Source organism: Lodderomyces elongisporus, chromosome 5 (genome assembly GCF_030384665.1).
Source record: "Lodderomyces elongisporus chromosome 5, complete sequence".
Classification (NCBI taxonomy): Eukaryota; Fungi; Ascomycota; class Pichiomycetes; order Serinales; family Debaryomycetaceae; genus Lodderomyces; species Lodderomyces elongisporus.
Genome location: NC_083677.1, coordinates 1,193,892 through 1,206,229, shown reverse-complemented (window position 1 = coordinate 1,206,229; position 12,338 = coordinate 1,193,892). Strand labels below are relative to the sequence as shown.

The 12,338-nt window shown below is 39.5% G+C and overlaps 1 protein-coding gene across 1 annotated transcript; it reads left to right on the top strand. All coding sequences in view use genetic code 12, as the record gives it.

Annotated features, from left to right (window-relative positions):
* Positions 1-908: 908 nt before the first annotated feature.
* PVL30_004309 (uncharacterized protein) lies at positions 909-12,167 on the top strand (the record flags this gene model as incomplete). Its single annotated transcript, XM_001524568.2, has 1 exon — positions 909-12,167. One exon carries the CDS (start codon positions 909-911, stop codon positions 12,165-12,167), a length of 11,259 nt encoding a protein of 3,752 aa, XP_001524618.2.
* Positions 12,168-12,338: the final 171 nt, after the last annotated feature.

Sequence of the window (12,338 nt, the reverse complement as noted above, 5' to 3'; positions counted from 1 at the left end):
AGAAGAAGGAGCAGAATGGAAACAAAAAAGTCTCATATGGTTGATGATTCATATTCAGTTCTTTTAATATCTTGCTTCGCATGTTTTTTTATTTTTCGTTCTTAAGAACAAAGGGAGCAGATTTATTTACTACATATATATATATATATATATTTATATGTATTTACATACATACACACACTATTGTAATTTTATTTTAAATGAAAACAACTTTTGTGAAGGTTTGACAAAGGATTCCATAAAAAGAAATTAGCAATGGATCTGTAAATGTATTTTGTATGTACTTTATTCTCTTTTGAGAGAAAAAAATTGTAATCTTAACGCTTGTCCTTTCCCTTCCCCCCCAACTCTTTTATTTTTGCATCTAGTTATCAATACTTGTAGAAGGTGTACATATACATTACATAAAGGACAAAGAACAGCACATATTCTTTTGGTGTTATGTAAAAGTGTTTGCTATTATCATTCATCCCTTGCTTGATCCGACAGATAGTTGTTGATGCACACACACACACACACATACACACTTACATGTAAACAGTTTTTGAAAAATTGCTTACTCCACTTTATTATGCCTCCTCAAAGCTATATCACGTGACTAAGTGGTTTTTTTTTTCTGTTGCTCTTGGTGTGTGTGTGTATACATTGTTACAATTTGAGAGTGAGTGAGTGAGAATACATTTTATTTATTTATTTATTTTTATTTATTTTTTTATTGTTTTGTTTGTTTGGAAAGATCAGTTGGTAGAATCAGATGGTGCGCTCCATCTTGACAAATCAAAACATCATATATTAACTTTCGAAAACAAGCAAAATACATAAAATTCTAATACTAAACTTCTTGTTCATATTTGCTCTAAACATTAAGTAAAGCAATTCCAAGAAAAAAAAAAGAGAGAGAGAAAGACATGTCGCCAACCAATGATGCACAATCGTCATCACCATCGCCATCGTCAAAGGAAGATATAAGGGGTCAGTTATCAGATATACAAAAACGATTATTCAAACGACCTTCACGAGTTCCAAGAGAGCCAAATCATGCCATTAGTACAGGAGCAGCATCGCATGATAATACTCACGCCTCATTTATTTCTGACGAACCAAAGCGTCATGCATTGGCCAACTTTCTCCCTCCAATTCCACCATCAGCAGCTGGTCGAACAAAGGGAGAATCAGCAACAGGAACAGCAACAGGAACATCTACTGCGCACCCATCGGCTCTTCTGAACCCCGGTCCGTTGTTGTCGTCGTCGTCGCCATCACCATCATCATCATCAACACAATCATCATCTAAGCTGCGTTCCAAATTACCACACAAAAGCTCAGGGAAACTAATATCTTCGCTTTCCACACCCAGTTTGGGTCCTCCGGGTCCAGATTCAAAGGGTAATGACATGAACTTTGTAGTTGGCTTGAGTGAAAACTTACTTAGTGAATGTCGTCGATTAAACGCTGAAAACTCCAAGATCAAACAAAAGTTAAAGTCCGCAGTTGATGAAATTCAATTGTTCAAGGATGAGATTTTTCAATTGAGAAATTACAACCAAATCTATAGCTCTAAGGAAGAAGCATTAAAGGATAAAAATTGGGCGTTGGAAACGGATGCCATTCAATTAAGAGAAGAGTTATCGATGGTTAAGCAAGAGAATGACAAATTAAAAGCATTAGAAGCTGACTTGAACAAAAAAATTGAAGTGCTCACAGCTGATAACGACTCATGGGCACTAAAGAATGAAGTGTTGACGAAGAATTTGGAGGATGACAAAAAAGAATGGGAGAAGGAGAGAATGGAGTTGAATAAGCGAATAACTTATTTGAATGACGAGAACGATTTGATGCATTTGAAATTAAGTGGAGGGGATGTTTCTAGTGTTATTGATTTGAGTAAACTGGAAATTAAAACTGGAGCTGACAAAGATGGAGAGGAACAGGAAAATGAGGAAGCAGCAAACATCACGTTTGATCTGATATTAGAAGAATTAAGACATCACGAGGAAAATCCTGAACTTTCAGTACTTTCAAATACGCAAAGTGAAGTAGATATGCTCAGATCGAGGTTACAAGAAGCGAATGAGACAATTGCTAAATTGAAAAATTCTGTGATCAAACTCAAGGATATTCAAGAGAATGCTTCACCTCGCCATCATCAAAACCACCACCACCCCAACTATCCTCCTCCTAATCACCAAACATTTGTCCAGCTGCAAAGGACACCAATGAAAATTAATCAACCGGTTACCCCGCTAATGCACGTGCCTAACAAGCGATTCTCCATGAGTTCACCAAGTAAAAGAAATTCCAAAATTTCAATTAAGAGTGAGGATAATGACAGAAAGAGCATTGATTGGGAGAAGGACTTGGTGGAGAATATTTCGACCCCTTCAAAACCATTAGCAACAGATAACATGGATGCTCAAGGTGACAACTCATCAATAAACAGTAGGAACTTTGATGTTGCTGGAAACGAAGACGACCTCGAGATACCATACTTGGTCGATTCGTCAGATTCAGATTCAGATTCAGATTCAGAGACAGTCGATGCTGGAGCATCTCCTTCAAAGCGTCTGAAGTCCACATTAAATACAAAATCTGTTTCAAAGCTCAGCGAAGAGCAAATACAGCGTTATGTTAAGCAAAACAAATTGGTTATGCTTCCAGTTGGTGAATATGAGCAACTACAGAAAAATTGTGTCAAGAACGACGATAAGTTGATAGACATTGCGTCTTCTCGCGGTTACAAAATTTTGAAAAGAGATGTATACGAGGACTTGCTAGACGAAGAGAAGATGAAGAGTAAATTGGAGTCTAACGGTATCGTTACTTTACCAGAAACCGAATTTGTAGAAATGCAAGGCAAACTATTGAAGTTTGAAGATCCAAATATCGAATACATCACCGAAAAGGCAAATACTATGGGCTACATTGTGACTACTACTGACAATTATGACAACTTGACGCAACAGGCCAAGAACCCAACTTTGGACCAGCTCCATATTTTGGCCAGGAGTCACGACTCTTCAGTAGTACTGAACAATGAGTTGAAACGCTTACAGGAGCCATCTAGGGAAGCATTGCAAAGTTTTGCCAAGAAATTAAATTTGGCTGTCATTCCTGAAAAAGAGTACGAAACTTTTACTAAACCATCAATTACACATATCAAGGATAGGGCACAAGAGCTCAATCATACAATTTTGCCAATAGAAGAGCACAATAAGCTTGTCGAAAATATCGAGAATCCTACTCTTGACTACTTAAAGGCACACTTACCAAAACATAAACACACAATCATTAGCAACGAAACTTACAACAACTTAATCACTAGGGCAACAAATCCAAGCGAGGAAGAAGTCAAGGTGAATGCAAATAGACACGGTATTATTACGTTGACACAATCGGAGTATGTCAAATTGTACAAGGATGCCAACGACCCGAGCTTGGAACACCTTAGAAAACATGCAAACAATATGGAGTACACTGTGGTGAGCTTAACAGGATATGAAAGTTTGCGAGCTCTGGCAGAAAGCCCAAGTTTAGACATTGTGGCAAAGAAGTACCCAAATCATAAGATCTTGTCCCGCGCAGAGTTTAATAAGCTCACCAAGAAATCCACGGAACCGCTTTCTTTGGACCAATTGAGGGCAAAGTGCGAGGAATCTGGCTTGGTGGCTTTGCCAAAGGAGGAGTATCTGAAGCTTCAAGATGTAGCAAAAGTCACGCCAACTGATGACCAGCTCAAGGAGTTTGCTGCAAAAGCAGGACTTGCCGTCGTTAGCTCTACAGAATTGAACACTTTGAAAGAAATATCTGCTTCTACAGTTGAAAAGGAAGAAGCAGCGTCAGTAGCAGCGCCAGTAGCAGCACCGGTATTAGCAGCTCAAGGAAAAGATACTGCTATCGAGAAAGGATTTGATAAGAGGAACAAAGATTCAGTTGCAAGTTTATCTCTTGAACAACTTCAAACTCAAGCTAAATTACTCAACTATTGCATTATTACAGAAGATGAAAGGAGGAAATTGGAAAAGAATTGGAATGATGAGAGCAGAATTCAAGAATGGGCAGAGAAGGAGAACATGGTGTTGATGGGAAAATCAGAATATGAGAAACTTTGCAGTCCAGATTTAGCTTCTCTTTCTATAAACGCTGAAAAATTGGGATTTACAATTATTGCAGAAGATGAACTTTTGAAATTGAAGAATCCTGAAATCTCCGATTTGAAGACCCATGCCAAGAAATACGAGAATGTGTTGCTTTCTCAACTTGAATTCGAACAATTACAAAAACTTGCACACGAACCCAGCTTAGACCATATCGAGGAGGTTGCTAAAAAGTTAGATTACGTACCAGTAAGTAAGAGTGATCATGAAGCTTCTCAGGAACTCAAGACTAATCCAAGTAGAGACTTTGTTGAGAATGCAGCTTCGAAACTTGATTTGAAAGTCATTGAGATTAACAGACTTCGTGATTTGCATGAAAAGATTGAAAAGCCGAAATTGGATTACTTGAAAGAAAAGCTTCTCGTGCATCATTATGTTGCAGTAGACAAGGAAGAATTTGACAAGTTAAACGACGCTTTACTGTCACCATCAGTGGAGTATCTTAAAGAGAAACTGAAAGATGCAAGTCTCATTGTTGTACCTCAACAGGAATATGAGCACTTGGAAAAGTTAGCCACATCACCCGAAATTGATCACTTGACGAAATTGGCGTCTGCTTCTAATTTGTCCCTCGTGCCTACTCAAGAGTATGATAATCTCAAGAACAAGGTTGCTAATCCAAGCTTGGAATTTCTCACAGATAATGCTAACTCAATTGGCCACAAGGTTGTAAAACAAGATGAATGGAAGTCGTTAAAACAACTGGCTGAAAATCCCGACCTTGAGCGCATTAAGGAATTAGCATCTGCAAAGAACTTGAAAGTTATGCTAGTCGATGAACACGCTGAATTGATTCACAAGGCCGATTCACCAGATGTTGAGCATATCAAGCGTGTAGCAGCAAATCATTCACACGAAGTCATACCAGCAGATGAAGTAGCCGTATTGAAGAAAACAGCAAATGAGCCAGATGTTGAGCATATCAAGCGTGTAGCAGCAAAACATTCACACGAAGTCATACCAGCAGATGAACACGCTGACTTGATTCGCAAAGCCGATTCACCGGATGTTGAGCATATCAAGCATGTAGCAGCAAAACATTCACACGAAGTCATACCAGCAGATGAAGTAGCCGTGTTGAAGAAAACAGCAAATGAACCAGATGTTGAGCATATCAAGCGTGTAGCAGCAAAACATTCACACGAAGTCATACCAGCAGATGAACACGCTGACTTGATTCGTAAAGCCGATTCACCGGATGTTGAGCATATCAAGCGTGTAGCAGCAAAACATTCACACGAAGTCATACCAGCAGATGAGCACTCTGACTTGATTCGTAAAGCAAATGAACCAGATGTTGAGCATATCAAGCGTGTAGCAGCAAAACATTCACACGAAGTCATACCAACAGATGAGCACGCTGAATTGATTCGTAAAGCGGATTCACCAGATGTCGAGCATATCAAGCATGTAGCAGCAAAACATTCACACGAAGTCATACCAGCAGATGAACACGCTGACTTGATTCGTAAAGCAAATGAACCGGATGTTGAGCATATCATAAAGGTAGCCTCTGCCAGAGATTACGAAGTGATTACAAAGAGCTCATACAACACTTTGGTGAAAAATGCCGAGAATCCAGAGTTTGAACACATTAAAGCCGTCGCTTCGAAAGTGGATAGCATTGTTTTGCCACTTTTAGAGTATAATGAGCTTCAGAAACAAGCGAATGAACCATCTATTGAGCATCTCCGCAAACTTTCGGAAAACATTGAACACGTGGTAGTGCCTAAATCTGAGTACAATGTATTACAGAATCCTTCAAGGGAGGATCTTGCAAACCACGCTGCAAACCATGGACTCGTTATTGCTTCTGAAGATGAAATGGAACTGCTCAGGAAACAAGTGGAACAACCTGATATGGATTACTTAAAGTCCAAGGCTAAAAACATTTACTCCTCTTTAATCATTTCAAGCAAAGAGTTTGATAGATTGACAAAGATAGCGAACTCGCCAGGTTTGGATTATTTGAAAGAAAAAGCACTAGATCAAAATCATGTGTTGTATCAGAAAGACGAGGCAAATAAGCTTGAGTCACTTGCAAACAATCCAAAAGAAGATCATATCAAGGCGGTAGCAAAAGCTCAAGGATTGGTGGCAATAACCGAAAATCTTCACAGGTCATTGTTGTCGCCTTCGAAAGAAGCAATTGAAAAGCATGCATCGTCAATGGGTCACACGCTTGTACCACTGAAGGAGTTGTCGAGATTGCAAGAAGTAGAGAAACTTCCTTCAAAAGAGTTCCTTAGAAGCAAAGCATTGCAACATGATTGCGTTGTTCTTTCAACTAAGGAGCATGTAGAGCTCACAAATTTGGCTAACGAGCCATCTAGAGATCATGTTAAAAAGACCGCTGAAGCTGTAGGGTTAGCTGCCATCCCCGCCGCCAAATATGAGACATTATTATCATCATTGGCCAAACCAAGTGTCGAATACCTTAAAGATAAAGCTCAAGAAAATGGATTTGCACTTGTATCAGAAGATGAATTAAAATCTTTGAAGGATAGTTTAGAAGAACCAGATTTTGAGTACCTCGCCAATAAGGCAAAAACATCTCATCGCTCTGTTCTTGTGGATGAAAACGAATATTCGAATCTTCAGCAAACAAGTAATAACCCTTCAACAGAGTTTCTTAATGACAAAGCGCATGTATATGGTTTGGAATTGATCGACAGGAGCGAGCTTAAAGAGTTGAAGAGATTGAGTGTTCATCCTACTAAAGAGGAATTGACCGCAACTTCAAAGAAATTAGACCTCGTGGTTTTAGATGCCATTGAATATGATAAGCTTTGCCACAAATTGCAGGAGCCAAGTATAGATTACCTCCAAGAACATGCTTTCAAGCTTGACCACAGTATTATTCTGACTGAAGATTACAATAAGTTGACAACTTTGGCAAACTCTCCATCTAAAGAGCATCTCGAGGAGCATGCAAAATCAGCCGGTTTGATTGTTTTACCAAAAACAGATCACGAAAAATTGCTCAAGGACCTTAAAGACCTTAACGATCCTAAGGAAAGCAAGTTAGAACAATGGGCTGCAGGAAAAGGTTTAGCACTTGTTAAAGTTACAGAACTTGCCAAGCTTAAGGAACAAATTGATTCCCCAAGTCTTGAGTACTTGGCCGCACATGTTTTAAAAAATGGTAAAATAATAGTTTCGGAGACAGAATGGAAGGACCACCAGCACCAAGTAGAGAACCCAAGTTTGGAATATCTCAGGTCCAAATCTGCAGACCAGAAGTTGACTTTGATTGAAGCTGAGAAACTTGCAGCTCTTGAACGTAGTGTTGAATCGCCTTCGCTTGAAGTAATAACAGAAAAAGCTAAAGCGCTCAATTTTGAAGTAATTAGTGAATCCGAGTACCTTTCACTAAAGGATAAAGCTGCTAATCCAACTTTGGAGTCATTAAAACAACATGCTGCTAGCAAACAAATGATTTTGATACCAGAAAACAAATACGAAGAGTTATTAGAACCATCAGAACAGGCCTTGGTTAGCAATGCCTCAAAATTGGGATTGGCAATTATTGCAAAGTCTGAATTGGATATATTAAGGAAGCAACATGACCTGCCAAGTTTAGAATTTTTGGAATCAAAAGCAACAGCTTACGGCTACTGCGTTGTTTCGAAGGAATCATTTGACAAATTGTCTCAAACCGTTGATACACCATCTGAACAATTCCTTGAGGATCATAGTCTGAGATTGGGTTTAAGATTGGTCAAAGAACAGGACTATGTGCAATTACTCAAGGAGTCATCAAATCCGTCACATGCTTATTTGGCATCCAAGGCTACACAATTAAATATGACGTTAATCCCTATCGATCAATTCGAGGAATTGACAGCAAAATTAAATTCACCTTCCTTGGATCATTTGATTGAAAAGGCAATTAAACTCGATCATAAGGTTGTGCCTCTCTCGGAGTTTGAGAGTTTGAAAATGAAGGAAGACCCTATTGATTATTTGGCAAAGCACAAGAAAATGGTTGCACTTTCCGATGACGAACACAGAACTTTAGTAAATCAAGCTAATAGAAGTTTGGAAGATTTTGCTGAGGAGCAAAACAAAATTGTTCTACATGTTGATGCCCACTCTTCTTTGGTTCAAGCAGCATCAAGAACTGCACACGATCTTGCACGTGAAAATAATTTGATCGTGTTGGACAAGAATGAACATACTACACTCACGACCAGAGCTGCAATGTCATTGGATGATCTTGCAAATGAGAAGGACAAGGTTGTGTTGGACAAGGATGAACATAATACACTCACGACCAGAGCTGCAATGTCATTGGATGATCTTGCAAAGGAGAAGGACAAGGTTGTGTTGGACAAGGATGAACATAATACACTCACGACCAGAGCTGCAATGTCATTGGATGATCTTGCAAAGGAGAAGGACAAGGTTGTATTGGACAAGGATGAACATACTACACTCACGACCAGAGCTGCAATGTCATTGGAGGATCTTGCAAAGGAGAAGGACAAGGTTGTGTTGGACAAGGATGAACATACTGCACTCACGACCAGAGCAGCAATGTCATTGGAGGATCTTGCACGAGAGGCTGAAAAAATACTACTCCCAGTTTCTGAACACAAACTATTAGAAGAGAAAGCGCAAAGATCTGCCAGAGAAAGGGCTGCTGAAGAAGGTTTAATTGCACTTCCTACAGAAGAAGTCTCTAAAATGAAAGAAACAATTGCTAATCCATCTTTGGAATATCTTCAAAAATCTTGTGAGAGACACTCGACTGTGTTAGTGCCAAAAGGAGATTATGAATCCCTCAAGATGCAAGCTAGTGAGTCTCTCGAGGAAAAGGCCAAGAAATCCGGTTTGGCACTTATCGAATCTACAAGATTACAGGAACTCAATGAGACAGTGACAAATCCGACAAGAGAGCACTTGCATACAAAGGCAAAAGCATTGGGTCTCGTGGTTGTAGAGACAGCAGAGTTTATGGATATTAGTCAACGTGCGCAAAGGTCACTCGAGGACATTGCACAAGAACACCATGTTAAATTTGTACCATTCAATGAATACGAAGAAATGATCCAAATGGTTAAAAACCCTTCGCAAGAATTTTTAACAAAGTCTGCCTCAGCACAAGGCTACAAAGTATTACTAGAAAAGGAATACGAGGAGCTAGTTGCCAAGAGCAGAGAGTCATTGGAAGCAAAGGCTGGTGCAGCAGGTATGGTTGTTATTAGCCAAGCAGAATTTAGTCATTTGCTGAATACACACAAAGAGCTTCTGGAAAATGTCGAGAAATTGGAAGCAACAAATAAGGAATTCCTCGCTGAACGTGATAGTTTAAACAGCCAAATCTCAACCATGTTGGCGAAGTTGGACAATCCAGATTTGGCGTATGTCAAATCAAAGGTGGAAAATTTCAACATGACTGTTCTCCCACTTGCTGAATTTAACCAATTTGAACAATTGAAGAAGTCCTTGAGTGATGTAGATCGTCAACTTAAAAAATGCAGTCTCAACAAACCGCTTGTATTGGTGTTTGAAGACGAGTACAGACATATACAAACACTTGCTGAAACTAGTCTCGAAGATCGTGCTAAGGAACAAGAGCTTGTATTGTTACCAGCTGAAGAATACTCGAGATTCCAGGAAACTGAGAATTCGATCACAAATGATAATGAAAACTTGAGAAAGCAGATCGACTCTCCCGATATCAATTATTTAAAAACAAAAGGTGAGTCTCTTGGACTTGCGGTGATTGAAAAGCCCCAATTGGAGGAACTTGAAGCGCTTGCTAATTTATCTCTTGAAGATCGCGCTGCCAAGGATCAGAGGGTGCTTCTTACAAAGGAGGAATACGATTTCCTCAACAGCCCTCAACTTGAGACCTTAAAAACACATTCCAGCCGTTATGATCATGCTGTTATACCAATAGCGGAAATGGATCGATTATACCAATTGGAAAGTTCTCCGCCTATAAGTTTTATAAATGAGCATGCAGAGATGAATAATCTCAAGTTGCTAACCCAAGATGATCACTCCAGGCTTGTTTCTTTAGCAAATATTCCATTACAAGATCGAATCAATGATGCAGAAATGAAATTGATCAAGAATGAAGAATACGATGACTTAATAGTCAAAGCACACAAACCATCTCTTGAACATCTTACAGGGTTGGCAACTTCGATTGGGTTATCGTTGGTACCAATACATGAATTGAATGAGATGAGGGACATTTTGAAACAAACTTTAAATGAACGTGCAGAGAGGGAGGGCTACGTAGTTTTGACTACTAAGGAGTATGAGCTTATGAAATCAAACTTGCAGAGCTTAAGTGAAAAAGCAAATACACCGATCTCGGCTCGAGCAGAGGAGGAAGGATACGTACTTGTATCGAAGCCTGAGTACGATCAATTGAATACAATCGCATCCACAAGTCTTGAGGATAGAGCAGCAGAGTCTGGTCTAGTTATGGTAAACAAATCTATTCTTGAGAATTTGCAAAAACAGGCCGAGGAGAGCAATAATGTAATTGAAGGTGAAAACAAAGGCGTGGCTTTAAATGACGATAGCAAAGATTCTTTAGCAAGTTCGCCAAAGATGGAGAAAGCTTCAGCAGGTGATCAAAACTATAATCCATCAGAGTCTGAATTGAGAGAAGTAGCGGCAAGCTTAAATTTGATACTTTTGTCGCAGCAAGAGTACGATGTATTAACCACAATGGATCAGGACAAACTTTCAGAAGTGGCCAAGAACTTCTCACTTGCAGTGGTACCTGAGTCTGAGCTTGTAAGGTTAAAACAAACATCAGCCGAAAAAGATGCTGTTGACCTTAAGGCCAAAAGTCTTGAAAGCGAACTCAACCAGTTGAAGAGCGAGGTTGATGCATTACTGAGCAAAGAGCTGATAATCAATATTGCAAGAAAGAATGGATTGTTACCAGTAGCTGAATCGAAATATATTGCGACAACGACGCACCCTACTCCAGATTTGGAGAATGTTAGAGTTGTACCAACCAGTTATTTCCACCAACTTCTTAAGATGAAGTCACTAACTGTAGACAAGATTTCGGAAGAAGCATTTGACAAGCTTGCCTTACAACGCGGTTACGTACAGAAAACAAATGAGCAGCAATCATCGCCTGTCACTAAAGAAGTTGACACTTTCAAGGATTTGGGATCTACACAACTAGCATCACCAGCGACCGCAGTATCAGGAGCTCAAACAAGAGCAATTGAGGAAGGAAACGCCGTTACAAGGTATACCTCACCATCACAGACCGCTATCAACAGAGGAAACGAATACTCTGCTAGAAGAAGCAACATTGGCAGAGGCGGTAACATTCCACCATCTGCTTCAATCAGATCAAACTTGTCTGCAGAATCTATTAGATCTGCAGCCGTGTTTTCAATGGCGACGGATGTTTCGTTCACAGATCGTCTGATGATCCCAGCAATTACGCAAGTGGTTATTGGTGAGTATCTTTTCAAGTATTACAGAAAGTTTGGTGCATCTGCCTTAAGTGGAATTGCCGATACACGTCACGAAAGATATTTCTGGGTTCACCCATACTCTTTGACGTTGTATTGGTCTGAGAGTAATCCAGTCTTGTCGAACCCATCATCGGTGAAAACACGTGCTGCGGCAATAGTCAGTGTTGAGAGTGTGGATGATAACAATCCTATTCCGACCGGATTATACTACAAGAGTATAGTTGTGCATTCGAATGGTAGGTCAATCAAATTTACATGTGCGACAAGACAGCGTCATAATATCTGGTACAATGCTTTGCGCTATTTGATAAGCCGTAACATAGACGAGTTAAAGATCGAGGAGGACACTGAAGTTGAAGGGATTAATGCTGATGAACACCATGCTGAGGGATTGACACCTAGCTATGATTCTCAAAAAAACTTGGAGGCTTTAATGGATACTGGTGATCGTCGTGCTTATCCCAGACCAAAGAGAAATAGCTCTCACCCGGGAACACCAAAAGAATCTTCAGGAAGGCTTTCTAGATTTCAGTCGTTCCGTAAATAAAGAGGACTTGAAGTTTGTATTTATTTTGCAAAAAAATAAGAAAAGATGTAGAGTTACCATTAAATGAAAAACTTGAAAATAAACAACACACACTCCGATTGTTATTGAGTCAACACAAATATTGTAGATGAAGTAGATGCAAAACTAAAAACAAAACAATAAAACACGAAG